Consider the following 27,397-nt stretch of genomic DNA (forward strand, 5'->3'; position numbering starts at 1 on the left):
AAACCCGGAATGATGAGAAGACAAAATGTCCTTAATCGTCTCCCCAAAAAAATCCCCCATGTGGGAAAACTCACTGCTACAAAGCTCTGACACTGGAGACGCATTTCATTAACGATCCTTAGAGAAAATGTCAACAATGTCAGCAATAACACATTATTTTGGTTAATTAACTCTGTGTTAATTGATTTAGGATTAGATGTAGCTTTAGAAACGAGTCCCTGTGTATGTGATGTTTCTTAGAAATGACATAATAGAACAGAGTGAACACTGAATTACATCTGGAACTTCTAGCAGAGCTGCCGTCATGCACAACAAATCAACAACCAGTAAGAGTTGAGAATTCAGCAGCGCTGTGGTACAATGAGATACTGTCATTTAACGAGGAGGAAACCCACTAGATTTGTGTTGAGATTTCTTTAGATACTGATCTACCTAAATGAATAGTCTTCAGAGCCATGCTTATGATCTATTATGACCCGTTATAACCTTTATATTTCTAAACAATTATTCGTTTTATTTTGCAGCTACTTTAACTAATAGGAATTGATTTCCATTGAAGGGATTATATTTTTTACAGCAATCCTAAAAATGATTACTTCCAACATGAACTGAATTGAATTTCTGTCGACACAGAATTTCTGTTTGTTTTTTTTCTTTTTAAAACATCCTGAGAAAGATGTACTCAAAAACATTTGCACATCTCAAGATAACCTTGTTTAGCGATTCTCTGAGCTGTGAAGACTTTGGGAATCTTGCAGCATCAGAGATGTAGCTGAAACTTTTATTTTATTTTAACTTTTTTTATGTATTTTTTTTTTAACTTAAATTGTATTGCTTTCGATTCAGCAGCGATGGTCTGGATCAGTGGGGCATGTTAAGTACTTAGCCATTGTTGGCAAACACTAGGGAGGCGAACAAAGGCGACTCAAACACAGATAAAGTTCTGGATCGGCTTCACGGTGCTTACGCTCGGCCACAGATCTGGAGCTCACCCAAGGGGAAAAAACCACCAAACCTGATCATGTTACACTCACTCGCCGCGCTCTGTTAGTGTTAATGTAACACATTCCAACAGCAGAAGACTCACTGATGTACGATGTAAAGGATTGCACGCTGGATACTTAATTAAACCTCATGTTTCACACAGTATGACTCTCTTCTCTTATCTTATTAGCCATTTAAACAGCATTTCTGCAAATATAAACATAGACATACAGAGATTAAGGAAATCCGACACAGATCAAACTAAGTCACTTGTGTACAAATCAAATACCAATGTTTGCATACCTTTGTGAGAAATTAAGGAATGTAATTTATAGCTATTTTATTTATATATATATATATATATATATATATATATATATATATATATATATATATATATATAGTGTATTAGGTTTTATTGATTGGTCTTTTATAACTACAAGTCAGATCAGGTCCGGATAATAGTTCTAAAGAGAAGCAGTGTTTGTTCTTTGCCACTGATCGCATGCATCGGTTGGTGTCACTTAATGGTTTCTGTTTGCTTTGTCACTGATGGTCAAAAAAGTTATTTGGTAATACTTTAGAAAATTGTGATTTTTGTAAATAAATAAAATAAAATAAAATAAAATAATAAATAAATAAATAAATATACAAATATAATAATAATTATATCAATACTACTACTACTAATAATAATAATATCAATAATAATAATAATAATAATAATAATAATAAAAAACAAGCAAATAAAAAAAAACAAATAAATAAATATAAGTATATATTTTTTATATTAATAAAAACATGAGGTGCACAAACTTTTGCACTCAACTATATTTTCCTTTTGTAATTTTTTTTTATTTCCCTTTTTGTAATTTGTTTTTAAAATAATTTTTATCATCCAGTATCCCAAGAAGCAAACGTTAATCATTTCATGTTGGAGTAATCATTTTATTAATGTTCCTCTTTGAAAAACGACAAAATGGATTATTTTATCCCTGGATTTAACGATCACCTTCCACATAATATTTAACCTTCTTGTACATCTTTTCAAACTATTTCATTGTCTTTAACTCTCTGAGATTCTGTGGATATGTGTGTTTGCATTGAGTAACACAATCTGCTGTGTTTATATGTGTGTGTGGGTGTGGGTGTGTGCGTTTGTGTGTTGTTCGGGTGGAGATTCAGTTTTTAAATAGATTCGCAGATTTCTGGTGGTTGGATGATCCGTGTGTCTAAATTCAACCTGTAAAAAAATCAGGAACGACTCCATATGATTTGAGATGATTATAATTTGTAGCGTTTCTTAAAGACATGGCAAGCCAACTATATATAGCAACATCGCACATGGGATTATTTACGGTAAACAATCGACTAAATGAAAATGACTCGGTTGAAAGGAAGTAAATGAGAAGCTAATTACGCAATACTCATTTAGAAGATGTTCCGGATGATTGTCTTTGGTTATAATCTACGACTTCAGCCTGAACTTTTTTTGGGGGGGAAATAAATAAATAAAAAAGGAAAGAGAAACTGCGCAGTAACCTGCAGTGTTTATTTTAGACTGAATCTCTCCCTGAGCTCCTCTAACACTGGTGCTGTCATTCTGGGTTTAGTTTCATTGCATTGTTCCTTTGTTTTGTTCTTGTCATTAACTTTGCTTACCCAGAGCCAAAGCCTTAGTAGGAGAATAGAGCCTTTTAACCCTAGGGTTCAGGTAATTCACACTATATACCACCAAGACACTCACCCCTTTGTGCCCCTTATCCTTTTACTTACCTCCTGCTTCTACTAAAAGCACAGCAAGGAAATGGCTGCGCTTTCTGTATATATATTTTTTTGCTTGTGGAATTTTAGTATTACTTTATTTTCTCCCCTGTTTTTTTTTTTTTACATATTGTACAGTATATATATTATAATGATTTTGTGAGAATGATTTGCATGAGCAAAAAAAAAAAGAAAAATAGTACAGACTATTACCTAACACGCAGTGCTTATGCCTTACTCATCATATTCTCCCAATGTGTAAGGCATAATAACACACTTCAGGCTGTGTGATTATAAGAAAATAATCCACGACGCAGTGGTAGAATAGTGACACAACTTCTTTCCTATAAAAACACAGCCCTTTTTTTTATTGCTCTTATATCACAGCAATTTCAAATTTTTTAAGTACATTAAATATTGATATCACTTAAGTTTTAGCATCAGTAAACATTACGTCATTTCATTCCCAGCACCAACACAGCGCTGGTACTGGAGACTCCTTCCATAAATATTACATAAAAATCACTTCACTGGAAACTTCACCATATCAGCAAAACCTTTTCCAAAATAGGGTGTAAATCCTGCCGTGCTGAAGAATTCCCCATAGCGGAAAACATTACCGCATCATCATCATCATCATCATCATCATCATCATCAATGAATAGATGAGGTCTTTTGTTAAATAACATTGTATCCCCATACAAGTCCCAGTGAATTTGTGCTTGCAATAAAAACCGATAACATATAAACCTGTGATTTGAAAGACACTCGGCGTCCACTTTATTAGGAACACCTGTTATGTGCATGTATACAATCCAGACAGACAATCGTGTTGCAGAACAGTTCATATATTCATCCAAATTCAGGTCAAGAGCCTAAATAAATGTTCACATCAAAACATCAGAATGGAGAAAAGGTGTAATCTTTGTGGCTTGGCATGTTTTTTTGGTACTAGATTAGCTGGTTTGAGAATTTTAGGAACTGCTGACTGGCTTTGAATTTCACACCCAGCAGTTTGTAGAATTTAGATAGAATTGTGCCGACAAAAAAAACAAAACAACACAAAAAAAAAAAAAAAACACTAATTTGAGTGACATTTATGTTGATAAAACTGGTCAGAGGAAAATGCCCACATTGGTTCAAGCTGCCAGGAACGATATACTTTAGTAACTCAAAGAAGTCATAACTGACATGATTAGATGAACTGCATGAATGTATAAAAACAGTCCAGAAGGGGAAGTGTGTTTATATGAGCTAAAAAAAAAAAACAGAACTGAGGATCAAACCTAGAAAAAACAACACAAAAGGAATGTCCATTTGGTACCTTTGTGGCCAATTAGCATACTCTAACTCAACCGTTATACGCCACATAACTCCCCCGGTCTCCATCAGCATGGATTCTTTTAAATTTTTCCTTTTACAAGCTCTGCATTCTCACTGCTAAGCAGAAACACAACCGAGCTTAGTGTTACTTCCAGACTGTAATGTTCAGAATCGGTCAAAAACAAACTGCTTTTGCTTCTAGCTATTTTAGAGACTTTTGTTTCATGCAAATGACTTTAAAACACACATTGGGGATATAATCAAAATCCTTTTGATTTTTCCTGTTTTGTTCACTCTCTCGTCTGACCTCTGTATGTTTGCCTTCTGCATGAGAAATCAGTTTCTGCTGTGCACTCATTCCCTTGCCTGTTAATCTGTTCATGTTCGAGCAGATTTCTCGCAAATGTAAGCTAATTACAGACATAATGCACCTAATAGCATAAGTGATGTATATCGCTAGATAAGAACTCATTTATGCTTATTTATGATATACTGCTATAGATAAGGAAAAACTGCTGAGACAGAATACCATCTATCCATCTTAGATACCGTTATCTAAGTGTGTGCGCCTATATTGTGTTTTAATACAAAACATGGTGATATAGATCTCATTAGTCTTATTAGAATTTCACTCTTTTTTAGTAGTGTTAAAAACCTGATTCCTTCACGTCCATTGCATCTCAGTGACCACACATGCATGTAGAGTATATAGTGTATGCTAAAGGCGCTATTAAGAAAGCAATGACTCCAGAAATGTCTTGATCTTCACTCAGGTTAAACTCTGGTACGATAAAGTGGGCCACCAGCTCATTGTCACCATCCTGGGAGCCAAGGACCTGCCGTTGCGTGACGACGGACGACCGAGGAACCCATACGTCAAAATCTATTTCCTCCCAGACAGAAGGTAAGGCTAGAACAAGGGCTGTTTCAATGGTTATGAATATAATACCAACGTATCTATCGGTTTTCTAATTCTGATCCCAATCATGTCCAGGTTTTTGAATCATATAAAGTCAGTCTTGAGTCTCTACAGTATTTTTGGTGTTTCCCGGCTTCCTTTCTACCAGTGGTGGTAAATAAAAGCAGTTTGAATTATTGTTCCTCCAGTGACAAAAGCAAGAGGAGAACTAAAACGGTAAAGAAGTCGTTAGAGCCCAAATGGAACCAGACATTCATGTATTCGCCAGTTCATCGGCGTGAGTTTCGCGAGCGCATGCTGGAGATTACGCTGTGGGACCAGGCGCGAGTGCGCGAGGAGGAGAGCGAATTCCTCGGAGAGGTAAGAAAACGCATCATTGTGTCTTGACAAGCTGTTAGTCTTCACAGTTTAATAGTTTTCCTGTGTGAAATTAATTCACATCAGCAGCAAACATTGCATTTACAGAAATAATTTGTGCTTGATAAATAATTGCATATAGATGGGCTTCAAACTTGTGGAAAGGTAATTACTTGACTTATACAAGGACCCTAACTCACCCCATGCTGGAAAACTGATTTTCCTAATTTCCTTATTTAGTCACTGTCAAAACCTGAACATATCAAATATTTAAAGTTTTATTTATTATATAAATTTGTTAGACTAATCACACAAATTTCTGACAAGGTACTTCAAGGTACTTCAAGCCAAGGTGGGCTAGCTAGTGGATGTTTTTAAAATCATTAAAAACAAGCCATATATAAAATGAAATAAAGCTAAAAATCTGTAATTATTTAAGTGATTATTTGAAATCTAATCACATTTGTACATAAGGTTGGATTAGAGCTACATCATTTTGAGTAAGGGAACATTGTGAGCTTTAAAGCTCCGTGTTTTTATATATTTATTTATTTATCTATATATGTATGTATTTATTTATTTATTTATTTATTTATTTATTATATATATATATATTTGTTATTTAATTTTTTAGATTTTATTTATTTTTGAGGTGCATTGTTGGATCTTTTTAGGGAGCAAGTATTTTGCGATTGAAAGAAAGTGAGGGGGAGAGAGAAAGAGTGAGAGAGAAAGAGAGGGAGATGGATAGCCGTTAAAATGTCCGAGTCCCTGATCGGTGCCCTTTCTAGTGAACTACTGATCTGATAGAGACGTATCCACTCACATGCGCTAGAACACATTGCAGCTGTACAGTTGTTGTGGCATATTTTTTGATTTGCCATTTAGATTCTGATCGAGCTGGAGACTGCGCTGATGGACGACGAGCCGCACTGGTACAAGCTGCAAATGCATGACGTCTCTTCCATGCCTCTTCCTAAGAGTTCGCCCTACCTTCAGAGGAGAACGATGCACGGAGACAGTCCCACTCGCAGACTACAGAGTATGTATCACTTTAACTTTAATTATATCTCATTTGCATCACACCTGCATCCTGTCAGTATGGCGTTCGCTCACGTCATGTACACGAATGCAGGATCTGATACACTTCATCAAATACGCCAATGTAAACTCGATGAATCAGTAATAGTAAAGATCAACGTGCAAATTGTAGGTTTTCAATTGTAGAAATCATATATAGTGTAAACCGTTTAACCGTTTGCTTTTGTATGATTCTTTTCTTGACCTCGTTGTTTTTGCAGCTCACGGCTCGTATTCATACAATTCAGGTAAAATAAAGAGCACTGCATGTCTATGTCCCTGTATTTTCCACAGAAACAAATCCTACAGCGCTCCTCCTTTGTTTTTATTTATTTATTTATTTATTTATTTATTTTTTTTTATAACACTACAAGATATAACACTAAATCAAACAAACCTCTGTAAATGACTTCATCTTAACCAGCTTCCCTAAAGTTTCCCTTTTTTCTCTTGTTGTTCAGCTTCATCGTTACTAACTTTAACACACCAAAATCCCCAACAGACTAACAAAAAAGCTTTTATGTTATGAAATGTTATTTACATGCAGTCTTGGCTGTCCAGAGAAAATACAGTGTCATCATTTTCCTTAGTAAAGCAACCCTTGATTTATGTTTCTGTTCATCCCGGCCCTTTTTAAAAAGTTGCTTCTGGTTGGTTTTGGGAGATGACATTTTTTTTTTTCCCCAATAGTGAACAAGATACATCATTTTAATCAGGTTTAATCAGCTTTCGATCCTTGTGCTTTCTCGGACTGCTCTCGGCTTGTTCTTGCGTTCATCTACCGAGAAAGGAAAAAAAAATGAGTGCAAAATCTATGTATGTGCGAAATGTGAACGATCTAAAAAAAGGAGTGCGAAAACAGATTCTGGGAAATGGAAAGAAGTGTTGTACACCTGGTGTTCCTGGAAAAGCTTGAGCTTGGTTTACTTCTCTGGACTACAGACAGAATATGGCTAAGAATTTCCATATAGCTAAATTTGTACGCTGTGTATTCGCTAAAAATATCGCTAAAAAATAAATCATCATTGTGTTTTGTGCGGCTCTCGACCGCAAAGCCTCTGTTCCCATAGGTTGTTGTGATATTTACAACAATTTGGACAGGATTTATCATCCACTCATCAACGACTTTATTAAAAACTGAAAGTTTAGGTGCTTTAATTTGTAGAGAAGGCAATGTTCAATGAATCACTGTTTATAGCTGTGGTGAGCAGAAAAGAATCTCTGAACGCACAAAATATCACTTCAGATTCAGATTTCTGTTCTTGGCTAATAAGAGTGGTTATTGGAGTCATTTTTCTTGAGCTCAAAAACTCATTCATCTCTGATTTCTGTTTTGAACACTATTCTGTCTAAACTTTAGCTACTGTGAGGTGAGAAAAATACAAGGAGGTCAGCAGTGTGTGAAACACTCAAACAAAGTGAAAGTGGCAGCGACCAGTCCGTTGCTTTGCTCTGATAATATAGTATAATTGTATAGTATAATTGCATGAAGGAGTTATACAGGTGTTCCTATTAACACACGCAGTCTATTATCAGTTTGTATCTGGTGTAATGCCCACACAGACAAGGGAACATGGACAGAGAGGCACAGACTCAGGGAACAGGAATAAGTGATATTTTATTAGTGAAAACAAAGGACATAAGTGCAGCTTGCAGGTGAGTTGTGAGGGTAATGTTGAGGGTTGTCACAGCAGGGTGGTGCTGGAGAGTACAGGGAAGCTGGAGGCAGCCAGAAGACACCTGGAGGAATGGATGCAGCATTAGAACTTCCTGAAGCTCAAAAACTTGCCTCCCTTTACTGCTGAGCCAGAGGATGAGGATTTAGAGGTCACTCCTGATTGGATCCTCTGGTTTTGGAGGGCTTTTGGTTGCCCCACTTTGCAGCCTCACTTTCTGTGGCGCTGTCCCTGGTGCTGAAATGCAGCTTTTTTGAAAGGCACTTTTGGTTTTAGCAGGCAAAGAGCGATCTCATGTGGCTTGCATGTGACAGATGGCGCACCACCATCACACTGGTCAAAATAAATGATGAAAATGGTGAGGTGATGAAATGACAGTGGTGGATCAAGAGGATCATGGTTTAAGCCCCAGCACTGCCAAGCTGCCACTGTTGGCCTCTTGAGCAAGGATCTTAACCCTCTCTCCTCTAGGGGTGCTGTATCATGGCTGACTCTGTGCTCTGACCCCAACCTCCAAAGGAAGAATTTCACTAGGCTGTAATGTACTGTATATGTGACAAGCAAATGCTTCTTCTTCTTCTTCTTTTTTGCTCAACAAAATAAAATCTCAGTGGCACGCTTTCCCCCTTATCTTTGAGCTCTCACTTTGCAAAAGTGATTATAGAATATAATTAATTAATCAATTTGCTCAAGTTAAAGGATGTAATAAAGTGCTTTCATACTATTTTCATACTTTTATTTGTTTTCAATAACAACAACCATGAACGACATTATAATTTCCTTTAGTTTTGTTGTATATTCTAGGAAAAAAATGCAGTTGTTTCAGACCCAACATACATGTCTTCTCCTTCATTACTCAGTCTAATTGCTTAACTAATTAATTTAGCATTTCCTGTATACTTTTGAGACCTCAGACCATAATAATGCAACTGATTTAAAATCATGCTGCCGGCAGTTTGCATCATTTTGTAATGGATTTTTTTCTGTTCTTGTATAGGATCTCACCGGATCAGTGACAGCGAGATCTCTGATTATGACGGTGAGGATGGAGTGGGAGTCATTTCAGGTGATCGCACCATAAAAACAAAGCAAATTTATGTCACGGGATTATATTGCTGAATAAAAGCAATAGGTGTACACTGTGTACTGGAAATATCGATTAACCTACAGGGCTCGAATCTGATTGGCTGGGAGGTAAATCCGGCTGTAGATGATCGTATCATTAAAATTTCATGTTTTTGAAATTTTTTTCAGTGTGTTTACTTTCTCTTTTTGGTTCGTTCCAGATTTCCAGAACACTTTACAAACACTTAGTGCAGCTTTTCCACTCTTTTCCAATCACTTTTTCATTCTAATCTAATCTATTCTAATATAATACTAATCTAGCCAATATACAGTTCAGTTAGACTCTACACTTAAACCTAGACACTCTAAAGGTGCTGTCGTGGGCTGTGTCCACACTTTTCCCTTTGTTTTGGCCTTCGTTTTGGAAAATTACTTAAATTACTGAAAAATGCACAGGATTCTTCTTTTAAACTCCTACCATTGAATAGACATATATAATTACTTCCTCTGCTTGTTGCACTCCTGTTCAGTGCATGTGAATAGAGGAGGGCTTTGAATGAATGTGTGTTGTGAGGTCACATGACTTCAAATCTTGTCATCTATGGTGATTTTAAACATTTTAGAATGCCACAAATATCACAAAAATCCTGAAAGGACTGTGGGATGTAGTGTAGATAAAGTCTAAGGGTCCAGGAAGAGTTTTCTACCTTATGAGGTAATGGAAATTGCTGGAAATGTGATTTTCAGCTCTGAATCTGTGGCTTTTGTTACATAGGGCTCAAGATGATGTTCCTGTGTGGTCTCAGGCAAAGACACACACACACACACTTTTAAATCTCATCTCTCTTATAGCTTCTTAGGCACAGCTTTCCACAGTTCCTTTGTCTTTGTTCTGGTAATTTCTGCCTCTTCTGCTTATTCTCACTCTTTTCCACTTCCCTGTTTCTAAATGCTGATTCACAGCTTTCCCCTGCACGAGTTGATTACTGTTCAGAAGAATAGCGTTTTCTCTCATTGAATAGCTGGGCATGTTTTCATCTCTGCTGGATTCAGCCAAAAATGCATTGTGATGCAGAGGGGTGTGTGTGTGTCTCTGTGTGTGTCTGTGTGTGTGTGTGTATGTGAGAGAGAGAGAGAGAATGTTGTGAGGGAACGATGACTATCACATGCACAATACAACTGGAACCAACTTGTCCCTTCTTTTAGAAATAGATACAAATAGAAAACCACCAAAATGGGATAGAAAAAAAAATCGTACTTCTTAAAAGTCTTTTTAAATCTGTTATGCCTCTGCCTATTTAACACGTGTCACGGTCCATTGGATAGCAGTCAACTTCAGTCATGGCAGCCGTTAGCCTGTGGCTGGATAATGAACTCTTTCCGCTCGAACGCAAACTTGTCCTCGACGTCATTATTATTCTTTGAGTTGGGAAAACTGTTGTGAGGTGAAAGGCAATTTCACTGATTACATCTTGTATAAACTGCAGATCCTTTAAAGGATTAACAAAAAAAAAAGGCAAAATGCACGACAAAATACAAAGACACAAAACAAGAGTAGCCGACATTGTTAAAATTTGTAGTTTGTAGGAGCTTGATTTAGTTAGGGTTAGTTGAATGTATAGCCAAAATAGGCTTCTTAACTCATTCTTCAGAACAATAGCTAGTTTTTTTCTACCCATCCCGAGAAATCCGGAAATTGAATAAGGTCCGATTGTCTTCCATGTCATGTAGACTTTAGCTGTCTCAGGAACCTCACATGGTTGGCCTTATCTCAGTGAAGGTCCAGAGGTGTTCCAGCTCCAGTTGGACTCTGCTTCATGAAATATTAGGACATACTAAGATATGCCAACTACATGTGGTCTGTAAGGACAACAACCTCCTTATCAATACAATTGTCAGACTGTATATTTATAATCACACCTTCAAGTGTCACCCACATGAGGATGAGGTCCCCTAAAGGTTTCTACCATCTAAGGGAGATTTTCCTCATCACAGTCACCTCAGGCTTGCTCATTGGAGATAAATACAAACACATTTAAATATATCTAATATTAATCTTGAATTTTAGTATTATGTTAATCTTTATATTAACTTTTTGTGTAATGTTTATGTTTAGTAAAGCTGCTTTGAAGCAATATCCATTGTTAAAAACGCTATACAAAAAATCTGAATTTAAATTTGAATTTTGATTTTAATTGATGTAAATTAGCCAGCTACTTTTGGATTGTGGTGAGTGTTAGTGCATAAATACAGCTGTGTATAAAGTACCTTGTTATTTTCACTTTTTGTCTCCAATCGTCAATCGCTTATCATGGCTCGTCGTCAAAAACAACATCCTACCTAAGAGCTGTGAAATTTACTGACCTAGCATTGTCCATAGACTTATATTTCTGGCCTAGCCAGCATGTTCTGTAGCATTTGTTGCTAGAAATGAACTCTTTGTGCTGAGTTGTGTGTCTACTGCTGACGTTTTATGAGCCTATGTACTGTATACTGGAGGAACATCCTCTGAAAAGAATTTACTCTTGAGATTTTCACAGATTGCAGTCTGCTTTACTCTGTTAGCATTAATCACACATTGTCTGTTGGTTAGTACGACAGTGTACTTGTGATATTAGATGTTGGTTTGGAAGTAATTTTTTTTTTGTGTATGAGTAAATGAACACAGTATCGATACTAATATCAATATTTTGGCAAAAAGCATTGTATCTGTGGTAAACCCAGTTTTTCAGTGAAATAAAGATTTAATGTATTTTCAGATTTAATGTTGTAACATTTACAATGTTAATGTCTTTTCTATTACTTTTGGCTCACTGATCATATTATCCCTTGTTTGCCCTACAGACTACAGGCAAAATGGGCGGGATCTCCAAAGCTCCACCCTCTCTGTACCCGAGCAGGTCCTGTCATCCAATCACTGCTCACGGTCGGCGGACATTAACCGAGCACGCTCACGATCACCCAGCGTTCCCCCTCCTCAGAGGTATAGTAACGTCTCTCTCTTTTTTATTTATTTATTTACCTCAGAATGCTTACTTTCCTAAATATGCCATTAACTTCATTCACTGTTACTGTGGCACCTTCAGCATAAACATCCTACTCCTGCATTGCCAAATTGTCTTCAAAATGATTTTTGTATTCTTTGCTATACTTAAACAATTACTAAAACATCCAAATGATTGTGTTTGATATTACTGATGTTTTTGTGTGCGCCAAATCTGTCTTAACCTGCAAGAAAATAAGAAACTTTCCTTGTTTTCCTTGTGTGTACTTGACAAATGAGAAAGTCATCAGCAATTGAGTACATGACCATGTTTTGGTCACTCAGAAGCATAATTAATTGTCTTAAAGTATCTGTTCATTTAATTTACCTCAGTTTGTTGAGCTGGCTAAGCTAGCTAGCTAGCTAGCTACAGTAGGTAAGCATATTAATATAGATTGAGAGAAATGATTATTCAGAATTGTTATTTTCTGTGGAACAAAATAGCAGTCATTCAAATTACGGCTAAATGTGGTGTTTAGTTTTTGAATCACATGGACAAACTTAAGATCTGGCTAGTTTCTTTGTTTTTTTGTATTTATATTAAAATCTAGCTGTGTTGTATTTTGCTTTGTTTGGTCTTTGTTTCTTTAACGACTTAGTTAATCAGTGTGTTTAAAAGTTGATGTGTACAGAGTAGCAAGGGTGGGATTCTGAAGCGCTGGCTAGTTTGCTAATTTGCTAGTTCACTGTAAAACAAGATTCCCATTCAGTTATGTGATCTCATTTCTTCACGCTAATTGTCATGACAAGCTGTGGGGATAAATAACTTTAAAAATAAAACTTAAAGAGTCTTTGTCTCTCTCGTGAATGTCTTGGCGTTTTCTACTTTATTAATTTGCTGTCTATTTGAAGACCTTTCTTCTTTAGAGTAAGACTTTAACAATACACTGCACTATTCATGTTATTGCTAGGATGGTAACAAGAAGGGTACATTTTTTGCACTTGTTTTTTTTTTTTTAACTTAAAAAGCTGCTAGTTTTTTAAGCTCTTCAAGCTGTGCTTCAATTATATACAATAAATTATATACAATAAATCCTTTTTTTTATGCTACGCTAAATCCACATATTAAAGATTACGCAAAAAAACAGCTGTTTAGCACAAAATTTCTCCACAAGGGGAACAAGGAAAGTATATTTATTTATTCATTTGGTTAAATATGAGGTTTTCTGTGCTTTTTTGAATAAAGGTGCTAATATTATTTAACCACTTTTTTCCCCCCCTCACCCATAAGGCTGTTTTGTACATTTAGTTAGAAAACATAGGGGTGTATGTTGAACATTGGATCTTTGAGGTGAACAAAAATGTCCTTTGTTTTTGTATGAAATTTGTTTTTAATCAATGTATTTTCAAAAGAACAACTCAAATGTAATGTTCAGATGCTCATTGATTAATTCTGTAGTAGAAATTGATTTGCGTCTTTGCAGTGCATTTAGAAATGTATTATAACTTAGCTATAATGCATTATATTGCATTGGCTCCACAGTAAGGGAGTGATGTGAATCATTTTCTCTCTGAAAATGTTATCATTTTGGGAGATTTGACAACCGGTCTACCATTTTTCTTCGAGCTGGACCACTCATTCTCCGCATCTCTACCTCAAATTTCCATCTCTCCTCATCCTTTCCTCCTCTCCTTTCTGTTCTCTCAATCCAACCGCAGTCATTTTCTCACCCTACCTCGAACGAGACACAGTCAGCCTGTTCATCATCAGCAGATGGAACTCAGGTAGATCTTTCTACACCCATGTCTGTCTTTATCTACCTGTCCTCCTGCTAACTGGTAGAACATCAGGGCTCCTCAAGCCTGGAGTTACCTGAGATACAATCAAAACACAAAATCCTAAAGATAGGAAAGAAATCATAATTACATTTTAGAAGGTGATGGAAATAAGAATTTTGGTGCAGGGTTGGTCCGTAAATGTTACGTTCAATCAATGTTCTGTAAAAATAGGAAAACAAGGAAACATTTAATTTAGCGTAATCAAATTTAATTTCCATTTCTACTTCTTCTACTTAGATTTTTTAAATATTTACAGAAATCAAATATTCATAAATCCAAATATGAAAAAATGCCTGTTGAAGTACAATTGAATGTCTGCAGAGTTTGCTATTCTACAGGCTTAAGTCAAGATTGTGGACTTTATTCTTTATTATGTTTTTATAAAAGATTTGATTATGTCTTCCATAAGCATTCTAACAGGAATGTACAAATTAACGTCAAGTAGTTAGCGGTGTATTTCCGCTAATGGAGCAAAAATAAACAGAACTTTTTCCATATTGTATACAAAATAGCAGTTACTCAATTTTACTTCCTTAATTTTAGAATTGTTAATGAAAGCAATATGACGCTTGCAGTTGTGCGATTATACTGAATATCGGCATGGCTGTGATTAGCCTACCTCATAAGTTTAAAGCATATGCTTATGGGATGCTTATCTGTGTCCCAACAAATGAGAAATTAACGCAACTTACACAGACCGATCTCTGATTTATATAGCTTATTTTTCATTAAAGAATATCCAGACCCACGTCCTGGCTGGCTTATTGATGACAGACAATTTATCCCAACCAAGATTGTAGCTGAATGATAGTCCAACAGTCAAAGCCACATACTGGCAGTCTTCAAATTCTTTTGTTTACTGACACAATTTTTAGGGATGCCTAGCTTTCTAAAGTGTTCATAATATCTGAGCCCAAAAATAGCCTCACCTGTAGCCCAAAAATAAAAAAAATAAGGGGGGGGTATTGGCAAGGTATCCCCAGATTGATAGAAAATCACACCACCTTATAGAAAGTTTGGATGTTACACAATAATGTCATTGTGTGTTTTGGTGTAGCCTATTGGTGAGCTACTGTATAACAATTTACTATTTATCTCATTTACAACGCATTCAACTCATTATCTCTCCATAATGTCATTTAGCATCAGTTTCTGCTTTGACATATCGAACATGTTTCCATCAAGCGATGTGAAAACATTTGACTGGAAAATACAGTACTTCACCAACTTCTCAAGCTCGAGTAATCAGCATGCTGTCAAGTTGATATGACGCTGTATAGATCCACATGTTTTGTCAGCCTCGGTGTGTTTTTTGTGGTTGTAGACATGAAAAGTTGTCCAGCAGATAAATCGTGCATACTCTTTGTATTTTTAATTTATTTGAAGCCTTTATTTCTGATATATTCACATACCAGATTTGGAAGTTGGGGTGAGAGTTCAGGGTCAGCCATGATACAGCATCCTATTAGCAGAGAGGGTTAAGGGCTTAGATCAAGGGCCCAACATTGGCAGTGCTGATGCTTTAGAGCCTTAAGCAGATAACTAGGAATCTTAGAGTTGTGGGAAACCAACATCCAAGCCTTCAAGTGAATGCTAGTGGAATAAAAAAACATATTTTTACTAACTTCTCAAGCATAATTCAAAAAAGTAGCTGACATGTCATGTTTCCCAAAGTTTAAGCCAAACCTGTTTTGGGACATTGATATGTTTCATTTGTGCAGCCAAGAATGCGTCCATATGCATTTCAGTCAAGCAACCAATTACATTTCCAGCTTCAGTGCTGTTTAGGCTAGACTGTTAATGATAAAAGTAAATAAATCAGTGCAATAAATCTGTTCATGATATAATAACTTTATTTAAGCACGTACCGTTTCTTAAAATGGAGTGGCATGGGCGAGCTGCAAGGCAAGCTGAAATCTGATTCATTAAGCTCCTTATAGCTTTATGAATGAATGAAATGAATGACTAGCGATGCAAATGTTTCATTCCATTATTTCTAGTGCTTATCCTACACAGAGTTGCAGGAACCTGAGGAATCGGGGTACAAGGTGGGGGTCAACCTGGATGGAGTACAATCACACATGAACACACACACACACACATTCCCACACCCGTTCATACACTTAACAATTTAGAGATGCCTGCAACACATGTCCTTGGACTGGGTGTGTGAAGTGACCCACCAACCTTGGAGACGTGAGGAAAATGTGCTAAACTCTAAGCTACCGTAACATCCAGTTCAAATATTTACAACATCAAATGATTTCACAGTTTTAAATACTGAACATCAGCAGCCAGAGAAAAAAAAGAAAGAAAACATGTCCTGGCCATTTTGTCCTCATTTCTCATTGCTGCCAAGCACTTTAGTGTAGCAGCGAGGAGAACAGGATGGCTCTGAGGCAGTTCCTCCATTTTACTTCACTCGTTCTCTATCTATGCTCTTGTTGCCATCTGGCTGTCAGTCAGAATTGTCGAGCAGTGCGTTCTCTTCAAAGCGGAACCTGATGTGTCATCAAAAACACAGGGCCACGGCTGAATTAAACTGTCAAAAAAGTGCACGTCTTTCTCTGAGCAGTGGCTCGGCTCCCGATCCACTCGACTAATCTGGAGTCAGTATTACAGCTTTCGTGCTGTACTCGTGTCAGGGTGCAGATGTGGACAAAATAAATGAAGATGTGCCTTTAGATAGGGGGGGGAGAGGAGAAATTGATGTGACAGGAAAGAAATGAAGAGGAAGGGGTTGTTATATCCATAAGAGAGTGAAAAGAGAGGTGAAAAGTAAACACTAGGAGATTTTTACATAGGCCTTGGAATCCAGCTGCATTTGTTTAGTGCTGAAAATATTCTTATCTGTTTTAGTATTAGGATTTAACCCTTGTACAGTATGTTGTTCGTATTTTTGTTACTCAGCCAGTGTTCGTGGGGCTGCTGGACCTGCTGCATTTTTGGGTTTTTAATTCAACACAATCCAAAATTTTATGTTAAAATACTCTACAGATGTTTACTTCATCCCAAGTACAAGCAATATAAACAGCATATATGGTTTATATTTGCCCTTTACCTTTATTACATCACATTTAATTAACATTCTACTCGTTTTTTGTTGTTTTTTAATAAAATGTAATAAAAAAAAAGAAAATCAAATTTAATCAAGTTATGAGTGGAAAAAAAATCAACAAATTTACAAGGAAGCAAAGTTTTTCAAAACTATTGATGTTTTTGAAAATGGATCCCACAGACCCGAACAACATAAAAGGGTTTAAACCAGAAGCGTGCGTGAAAAAAAAAATAAAAAACTGATAAAAAAAACTCTAAAAACTCTTTTTTTTTATAAGTAAAATTAAGTTTTCCGTTTAAAATAAGTTTTCCATTTTTTCAAATTATAAAAATAAACAATTTACTTACTCTATTCACCACTTCAGATGATCTGTGGAACTTTCTGGAAAGCCAGGTTGGCATACAGATATTTTTAATCAAATGTTTTTAAATGACGTTTAAATAAAAAGCTCAAGTTACGTTTAGATATTTAGTTGTTGTTTGTACGTTTGTTCAAACAATCTACTTTAATGGGCAGAATTTTTAGAATTAGCTGCAACAACATCCATTACTAAAAGTGCTATACAAATACAATTGAATTGAACATGTTGTTTAACTCTGTAGTCGTGCAACGAGCTGCTGGACAACTTTTCACTCAACTGAAAATTTCTATTCTTCGTCTCGTCTGTTTTAATGCTGAATTGTTTTAATTACACTTTTTTTTCAAAGTGATTACACAGAGATATTACATGTAATTTTTGTTTTCTTTTTTTTTTCTTTTTTTTTTTATTTGTATTTCCTTCCTTCCTGTAGTGTTGAACAGGGTTGTATGAACTTGCACATGCTGTACAGTATATGCACGGAGTTGCCAGCTTATTAGGAAAAGTTGCCTAATAAACTGCTATGTCACTGTATATTGTTTTATATACAGTACGTTTTTTCCCCATTTTATACCACAGCAGTCTTTATTCTCGACTCTGATCGTGTAAGAAGGGGTTGATAAACTTTACAACACTACTGACAGTATTCCTGGTTGTTTTTTTAATCAAGGCTCTGTAAATGTGAGAGTTTTAAAGCAACATTATCTCTGATATAATCGTCTGCTAGAATCTAAGGCAAACTACTGTGGTATAAGGGGAATAAACACTCCATCCGAGGATGCATCAGGGCAACCTCAATCTGGTTGCCTTAAATTAAGCTATTATGTAAATTTTATTGTGCGAATTGTTGTTTTTTTGTTAATTTTCTTTTTCTTTTTGTAATGCAATAACATGTTTGAGAGATTTTTGCCCAAATTTGAATGGCAAAATTTGAAACATTCCCAATAACGGATAAAACCTTCACTTATAATAATCATTAAAAACTAACTACCCGTTATCTTGACTTATTTGCAAAGTTTCTATCCGTTAACAAGCACATAACAACCTTAAAACATAATACATCTTTTTTCCACCTTATAATGGGAAATGACCACACCGCTATTTGTTTAACCTTCTCAACACACCAACCTATTTCTCCTCCTGCATGACACTGTTTCTAGGAATTACAGCATGCAGGACAGGCGCGAAATGGAACGGCCCATGTACACACGCTCACGTTCCACCGAGCGGCCCCCTGATGCCCATCACATGAGATCGTCCATGCCCACGCTGTCATCCGGACACTCTGCGCCACCCTCGCCTGCCTTAACGAGGTGACCAGACTAGAGAGGCAACTCCGCCTGACTAGCAGCCCTGGTTAACTAATCACCACTCACCATCCTCCCTTATGCCCCTCCCACAATCCCACAACGACCAACCTTCCTATCTCTTCTACTAATCAGCCAATCAGCAGCTTTCTTGTTTTCTGCTCTTCTTTCACAGCTATGCTTTTCTGATTTTGCAGAAGTGACAAACCACATGTGCTGTGCACAAGATGTGGTTTGTAGTGTAGTTTCATACTGTAGTTTGCTTTTTTGGTAAAACACCACTTATATTCAGACTGCATATAATGGTGTTTGAGTCTCCATTGATTACTGCTCCATTACCAACAGACCATTTAATTTAATTTTCTTTCATTTGTTCTCTTTCTGTTCATATGCACTGGCTTATATAATTTATTCCCTCTTTTCTTGCAGCGATCAGGCAATCGGAGATGCAATTTTGATGCAAAGCATCTAACATGTCTTGTCCTCTGTAGTTTATTCACAGGCATTTCACTGATTTGAGCAATGACATGAGATGCAGCCATCTACAGCACTTCGATATGTTTTTTTTATTTAATTATTTTGCATGCTTTCCCCCCAAGTTTATCCGTTTACCCCTTTAAACTCCCTTCTTACTCTTGTAACTACATAATACTCCATATCCAGTATCCAATCAGCTAATCATGTGCTCTAAGAAACTTCTGACCTCTTAAACAGTCTCTGTTTACTTAAAACAGTGTGAAAAGCAAAAAACATCCAGTGAGTGTCAGTTCCTTGGGCGGGAAACACCCAGACTGGTTAAAGTCTCCGTACAAATATTTACAAGCTACACATTAGAAATTTGGTGAGCAGAAGAGCGTCTCAAAATGAACACAGATGAGGTTACTTCACCCACCAGTACCTTCTCGTCACTGAATACTTTTTTGCACTATTTTTTGTAAACTCTAGAGACTGTTGAACTGCTGTTTTATTAATAATTTCATTTGATTGAAGTCTTAAATCCAAAACAAGTTTAATCAGCATAATCAGGTTCACTGTTACATATATGTTATATATGTAGATGAGCCTAAAAATGCTTATTTCTAAGAACTCATGCAATACATCACAAAGGCTTAAATTTGGTTACTAACATATTTTTAACCCGACACAGTAGTGTCAATGGGCCTCAGTTATTCTTTTTATTTTTTGTAAAGTTGTGTGTAAAGTTTCAGTTACACTGATTTCAGAAAACTCCATAAAAGGCAAAGCTTACAGAGCTGAAATGACCAATTTTACAATAACTTTATATGTAAAAATTTTCACATACATGGATTTCTTAAATGGTTACAAATGCTCTTGGGTCGACTTAGCAGAATACTCGTATATTACGTGTATAAAATGTGTATCGTTTTAGTACAGCTCATAAAGTCAAGCCATAATAAATGGCTGCTGGTTTAAAGCAAAGTCAAGCTTGTAAAGAGAGCAAGAGAGGAAAGCAAGAGTTTGCTCTTCAAATCCAAAAATGCCTGGCATTTATTCCCACTATTTTGCTGACTCGGTTTGAAGGACATGCCAACACACAGCATATAATTTCTGTTTCATATTGCCTGCTCCTCTAAAGCCTCTTCACTGCCAAAAGGCTTCCCATGGCCTTGATTGTACCCAACATCTATGTATACAAATCAGCACATTATATATTATATATACAGTACTGTGCAAAAGTTTTAGGCAGGTGTGAAAAAATGCTGTAAACAAAGAATGCTTTCAGAAATGGAAGTGTTAAACATTTATTTTGATAAATGAACAAAATGCAGTGAATGAACAAAAGAGAAATCTAAATCAAATCAATATTTGCTGTGACCGCCCTTTGCCTTCAAAACAGCAGCAATTCTTCTAGGTACACTTGCACACAGTTTTTGAAGGAACTCGGCTGGTAGGTTGTTCCAAACATCTTGGAGAACTAACTACAGATCTTCTGTGGACGTCGGCTTTCTCACATCCTTCTGTCTCTTCATGTAATCCCAGACACACCCGATGATGTTGAGATCAGGGCTCCGTGGGGGCCGTGCCATCATTTCATGCTGATTTGAAGGCAAAAGGTTGTAACACCAAATATTGATTTAATTTAGATTTTTCTTTTGTTTGCTCACTTTGAATTTTGTAAATTGACAGAAATAAACACTCATTATTTCTATTTCTGACTGAAAGCATTCTTTGTTTACAGCATTTTTTCACACCTGCCTAAAACTTTTGCACAGTACTGTATATATATATATATATAAATATAACATAATAGCAGCTAGTTAACTTAATATATAAGCATAAGCAAAGGAAGCTTTCCTTTTTGAAGCTCTGCTCAAGTCATACACCTTTCTGAGGAGCATTTACACAAACAGTTTGGTATGTATGAAAATCTCATTTCCTGAGAATGTTCTTGAGATGTTTTTGTACTTAGAAGGCACCCTTTTCACTACATAGACGCCATTTCTGTTGCTCACGTTTTGGGTTCAGCTTTGCCCTTTATGGAGATTGTGGGTGGAGCTTAATGTAAATCAGCTATGTCTTGAACATTAAAGATTTAAGGTGTTTATGGAGATACACAGAATAATCAACATCAGAATTTAATAAATAAAAGGTATTTATTGATTTTTACACTTACTCATTTAGTCATTTTAGTGTTTACAATCCTTGACCAATGTTGCACCTAAATACTTGATCGCACCAATACTTGCATACACAAATTCTGACAATTAAGAAGTGTCCAGCTGTAATCGTGTATGTGTGTGTGTGCATGTGCGTGTATCACAGGGCACACCCCCGCAGTGGATCAGTCCAAACCAGTCCTACTAGCACGCCCATGAACAACAGGAGAGGACGACAGCTACCACAACTGCCCTCAAAGGGGACGCTAGACAGAAGTAGGACTGCTTTTCTTATTCTGCATATAAGTTATGGGATATGCCAGTAATTAATAATGGCAGAACCTTACTATTGTGTATTGGGAGTTATTATGAGATACCGCAATAAGAAATTGAGAAAGCTGAATTTAAACTGTTGTGGATATGGGAAAGTGTGTTACAATAACCTCACAGTATCACAGCAATGAAATGTGTCATATTTTTAAAGTAATCAACTGTAAATTAAGTGGTTTGCTGATGTCCAGTGACTCAAATCCATTTCAATCCACAATTTCCATTTTGCAGCCATGGCTTTTATTCAGTCGGGATAAACCTGTGAGAAACACTGTGTGGAACTTGATTTGGTTTAAAAATGCCTTTTAAGGTATTTGTGGGTCTTTAAATTGTCTCAACGTGCCTAAAACGCCCACTAAAATTTAATTAAAGCTCGAAACTCTACGCATATCAATATTAAAATGTTTTTCTTAGCCTTATAAATTTTGTCACAAAAATACATCGATCATATTCATCACGGAGGACTTTGTTTCAGCTTAAACAATACAAGTTAAAGAAATCTCAGTAGAAAGAATTACCCTGCAAAAATACTTTGGAAATAACACTGAAAACGTTCACCTTTTTTTTTTGTATACACCGTCGACATCCCATAATAGTATTAGTTATCACTTTTATTTATTTCTCGTTATTTCTTAAAAAAAATAAATAAATCCAGATAGGAAATAATGGAAGATGAACATGTGTATTTAGATGTAATGTTCTGTATAATAATGAGAGAAGTATAATGTCTTGTTCTACACTGCAAGTATTGTTGCCGAAAGATTTATGAGACGTTTCTTCTTAATGGATCACATGAGACTTGGCAGAGAATAAGATTGTGTATCCGGATCAAGCATACGTGGAAGCAGCTGGAAGAAATAAGTATGAAGCTCATAGATCCCAATGTAAGCTTGAGATAAACTAAATTGAAGAGCTAACACTAAGATAATCCGATTAACTTCAGGCTGATTAACACTGTCTAGAGGAAGTATGAGATTAAGAGATAGTGTTTGGAATATTACTTTGTACAAGTTATGGACCTCGTGTAGACTCGAGGTGTGTGAAGGCACTTTCATGTCTGTTCGATTCGGCTCTTACGGTGATTTTACACTTAAAGTAAACCTAAACAATGCTCCAGTGATCCAAAAATGTCAAAGTGTAAATTGTCTGTCTGCTGCATTTAAACTCTCCATTTAAACCAAATCAAGCAGCAAACCAACCAGAAGTATCAATTTCTTTGGATTTGGACTCAAGGAAGTTAAAAAAAAATGGACAAATACACATGAAAGCACCCTCAGACCTTCAAAAAGCATGACTACTGTACATCACTGCAGATCTGCTGTCAATCCGTATATCCATCGCTGATATCTGTATCGATTTATGTGAATGAGTACTGCACACATGGTGGAAAACATGTGTGGTCTATTGTTAGCCAATGTTAGCCATTGGCTAATGCATGGGCATCCGGTTTTTATAGTTCCTTCTTTCGTTTTTCTCTCAGAAGGCGGACGAGAAGACATTGAGCCTGGTCAAGGTGTGTAATCTGTTTCATTGGGTTTATGCCCTTAGATTCAGGCTAAACCCATCTGCAATAGTCATGAGCTCCAGGTTTGCTCTGGGAAAAAGTATCTGTCAGTTATATGTCTGCTGAGACAAAAAAAATTAAAATAAAATTAAAATTAAAAAAATTAAATTAAAAATAATTAGCATGAAGTATTAATTAAAAAATTATAACTGAGCCAAACAAGGCTTAAGTCTTGAAAAATTGAGGCTTAAATATATTATTAGCAAAACAAAAAAATGAATGTTCCTCACTATGCATGGAAGCTAGCGTGGTTAGTAATAACAGTTTGACATACTGCAGTCTCTTTTCAGGAGCTTTTATTCATTATCAGCAGTGTATTGAAACAATAGCCTCTCACAATAAAAGGAAGCTAGCATGACTAGCAGGGAACATAGATTCCTTACACCCGTCTCTTTGCGTTATCTTCTGTTTATTACCAGGAGTGTTTTAAGAGAAATAACCAAGCAGCACTTACTGTATGTTAAAGTAAAAGTAACCTAGCGTGACTATCAACAGTACAAATTAGTATAATACTAGCATCTAGCACCTTTTTTCAGCTTAGGACTGTTTTTGATAAACATGCTTACAGTGCTAATGTCTTACAAAATGAAAGGAAGCTAACACGACGAAGCGTCAGCGGAGTTTAGCCTAGTGCATCTGTACCAAAGGTAACCAAAGGATGCTAATGTTTCTCACAGTCAAATCAGCCTAGTGTGACTAACAACAATACAAATAAGTATAAAACTAACATACACCATTAGCTTTTTTTCAGATTAGCAGGTTTCCTATAGAAACGTCCTTACAGTCTTTCAAATTGGAAGGAAGCTATCGTGACTCCTCCTGCGTATTTGCATCAGCTGTTTCTAATCGTGAATACAAACTAGTATTGCTAACAACTATATAAAAGACTTTAATTCTGTCTTCCACTTTCAACTTTCACTCTCGCAGTGTTTTGAGAGAAATACCTAACTGTTAACGTCTCATACAGTGACAGAATTTTGTCAGTTTTGTTTCACAGCCAGCTTTTGTTTATTATCAGACATGTTTTTGGACAAATAACCAAACAATGCTAATGTCTCTCACAAAGAAAGAAAGCAAGTGTGGCTAAAATTAACTTTAAGGTGCTGTTCTGCTGTTTCTCTTAGTATTGATTAACATTAGTTAAAAATTTTCCTCTAATGTGGAGCAAAGACTATTGCAGACAGTATGTGGCATTTGTGTGTGTATGTGTGTGTGTGTATTCATAACTCAATGTCTATGTTGTGATAAATATTAAGCCTGCCTCAAACATTTTTATGAACAGTTTTATCACAAAAATACTTTTTATTTTGTTTCCCTGTCTTCTAGCTTGTGTATTAGAAACTCTAGTGATAATTAACCAAAGCTTAGACTTTCCACCGCCGCTGTTGCCTCCGTTATGTGGATTTCAGTAATATGTGTTTGTATTTTTTCTCTATTTATAAAGAGCAAGTTTCCTTTTCCCCAGGGCTATAATACCTCATTGACTTTTGTGCTTTTTCCTCAAATGTGTCGCATACGCTAGGCGAAAATGACGAGGTGGCATTTTTAAAAAGAAAAAACAAAACAACAAAAACAAAAAACGATCAGCTTTGTACCTATTGGCAAAACCGGTCTAGCGTGAAAAGATGAATGACAATCTGTGTGCTTGAATGTGGGAAATAGAGGAAAAAAAAGAGAGATTTAGTGCCTGGAGAGAACCTTTTATCAACGTCAAAGCATGGGCTTGGTATAGCAGTTAGTGTGTGTGTGTGTGTGTGTGTGTGTGTGTGTGTGTGTGTGTGTGTGTGTGTGTGTGTGTGTGTGTGTGTGTGTGCTGATGCAGCACTTTGACCATCATTATTGTACAGCATGTACAAACAGCATGGCCTGCTCTAATTATGATCTAAGGGCATAGGATTAGATTTATACAGTGAGGTTACTGGTTAAAGATGGCCAGAGACTTTATATGCTGTAGATATGACCTCAGATACTACTGTATAACAATTCGAGGGTCCCTGATTTGATGCTTGTCTTGGGTTAATGTGAAGTTTCTGTGTGTGGGTTTCTCATCTCCAATAAACATGCCAATAAGTCTGTTGCCTACACAATATTGTCCATAGATTGTGTGAATGAGTGTGTGAATGAGTGTGTGCAACAAGTGCATGCTCTGGATCCTACATAATTCTGACCAGGATAAAGTGGTTACTTAAGATGAATAAATGATTGAATGCATTGAGCTGGTGATGAATGAGTGGACACTGAACTCATAGAAGGACAGACGGATCAAAGGGTATTATGAGGGTCAGATTTCTCCAAGTTAGTCTACAATAACATGGATGTGTCTGAAACTTTCAGATCTCTGAGTGAAGCCCTACTACAGGAAGCTACATCATTTCATTTTCATCATTTTAGCAGACGCCCTTATCTCATTTTTATACAACGGAGCAAGTGAGGGTTAAGGGCCTTGCTCAGGGGCCCAGCAGTGGCAGCTTGGTGGACGTAGGAATCGAACTCACAACCTTCCGATTGGTAGCACAAGACCTTAACCAATAAGCTACCACATCCCCAGTTACAGCATCAAGTTGTGTCATGGAATCAAGAAAAATATGAAACCTCAAGAAAGTATTGTGTTTAAAAAACACTTTTTGTTTGGCAAAATCCATTAACAGTAATTTGCAGGCTTTATTAACAAAAGGGAAAAAAATCCAGGCATTTCAAAAGTCCGAAGAAAAAAATCATTGCTTTTCAAATTCAGGAAGATAAACCAACAGTAATGTGCATAAAGTGAAACACCAAACTAAATAAAGATGGCTGCAGCCTCTGCTGGCTGGGTGTACATCAGACGCTAAAACAGAGTAGAGTTGGACTTAGATGGAGAGTATTAGTCTATGCTTGACAAATTATGATATACGTCCTTATCCAGAGCACCTTACATTTATCTCTTTTGTTGCACATCACGGCTTTGCTCAAGGGCCCAAGTGGCAGCTTGGTGACCCTGGGATTTGAGCACACAACTTTCTGAACAGTAGTTCAACATCTTAGCTACTAAGCTACCATTGCTCCACTACCCATACCACTTTGCTAAGTCTACATTTGGAACAGGGTCTACTAGTGTTCCATCCCTGATTTAGTCCAGCACAATGTAACTGGACATGTTCAACGTTCCCAGGCTGGTCAATCCTCCACCCGAAGTACACAGTTTGACTTTTAATGTAATTGTGATCACCGTGCGCTTGAGTAGCAGTATAGTATATTAAATGTAGTAATCTGACAGTGAAACACGATACAGTCAAAGAACATACTGCTGGTTTTCCAAGTGTTTTTGGTGAGATAAACTTTTCATCTAGTAAATACCACAGAACTGATGAGCTATTTCCTTTGGTTTATACGAGTATCACATGAGTTCATTATATATGTATATGAGAATCACTATTAACAATAACATTGCTACAGAAATCTCATTTCTATATCACTTGTCCTACACACTGTCATAGGGAATCTGAAGACTATACTGAGGGAATTTAGGTTAGAAGATGGGGACACCCTGGACAGGGTGCCAACCCATCAGAGGGCACAGTAAAATACACTCACACACTACAGACACTTTAGAGATGATAGACAGCATGCAGCTCATGTCTTTGGACTCGGGGATTAAACTGGAGTAACCGTCCCTTTTAAGAAACCCTGAAGAATGGGGAGAACATGCGTTTAATGTGAACCCGGGCGGAGACAGAAATCAATCCCTTATCCCTGGAGGTTTCTAACCACTAAACCACCAGAGGTCACAGAGGTGAGATGATATATGGAAGGAACTTTTTCCCCTTTTCCACCGAGGCAGTTTGAGTGCTGGTTCGGAGCCAGAGCCTAATTTAGAACCAGTTCTTTCCTTTTCGACCGCCAAAGCACCGGCTCTGAACCAGGAAAAGTGGTTCTTAAGTAGCACCGAAACGTTGCTGGTCTAGACTTACAGTAAGAACCGCTTGTGTTAGGGGCTGTGGGCGGGGCCACCGTTAGCGCATTTGTAAATGTACCTTAAATATACTCATTTTTAATACACTTTTACTTTACAGCAATATGATCAATTATCAGCACACATGATAGTAGGTAGCTACATGCTAAGGCTAACTTTTTTTCTGTGTTAATGATAAAATAACGTAATGTACTTTCTCGACGACAACCTCCGTTTATACAGA

At 36.6% G+C, this 27,397-nt stretch overlaps 1 protein-coding gene across 1 annotated transcript in view; it reads left to right on the top strand.

Annotated features, from left to right (window-relative positions):
• rims2a (regulating synaptic membrane exocytosis 2a) overlaps positions 1-27,397 on the top strand; it is a 167,193-nt gene that overhangs the window by 85,142 nt on the left and 54,654 nt on the right. Inside the window, exons 14-21 of the mRNA XM_060861272.1 lie at positions 4,845-4,975; positions 5,179-5,350; positions 6,236-6,389; positions 6,649-6,675; positions 9,101-9,169; positions 12,013-12,151; positions 18,567-18,719; positions 21,498-21,607. Coding sequence (XP_060717255.1) covers positions 4,845-4,975; positions 5,179-5,350; positions 6,236-6,389; positions 6,649-6,675; positions 9,101-9,169; positions 12,013-12,151; positions 18,567-18,719; positions 21,498-21,607 — 955 coding nt within the window. The remainder of the gene's footprint in view (positions 1-4,844; positions 4,976-5,178; positions 5,351-6,235; positions 6,390-6,648; positions 6,676-9,100; positions 9,170-12,012; positions 12,152-18,566; positions 18,720-21,497; positions 21,608-27,397) is intronic.

This window comes from Tachysurus vachellii, chromosome 25 (genome assembly GCF_030014155.1).
Source record: "Tachysurus vachellii isolate PV-2020 chromosome 25, HZAU_Pvac_v1, whole genome shotgun sequence".
In the NCBI taxonomy this organism is placed as follows: Eukaryota; Metazoa; Chordata; class Actinopteri; order Siluriformes; family Bagridae; genus Tachysurus; species Tachysurus vachellii.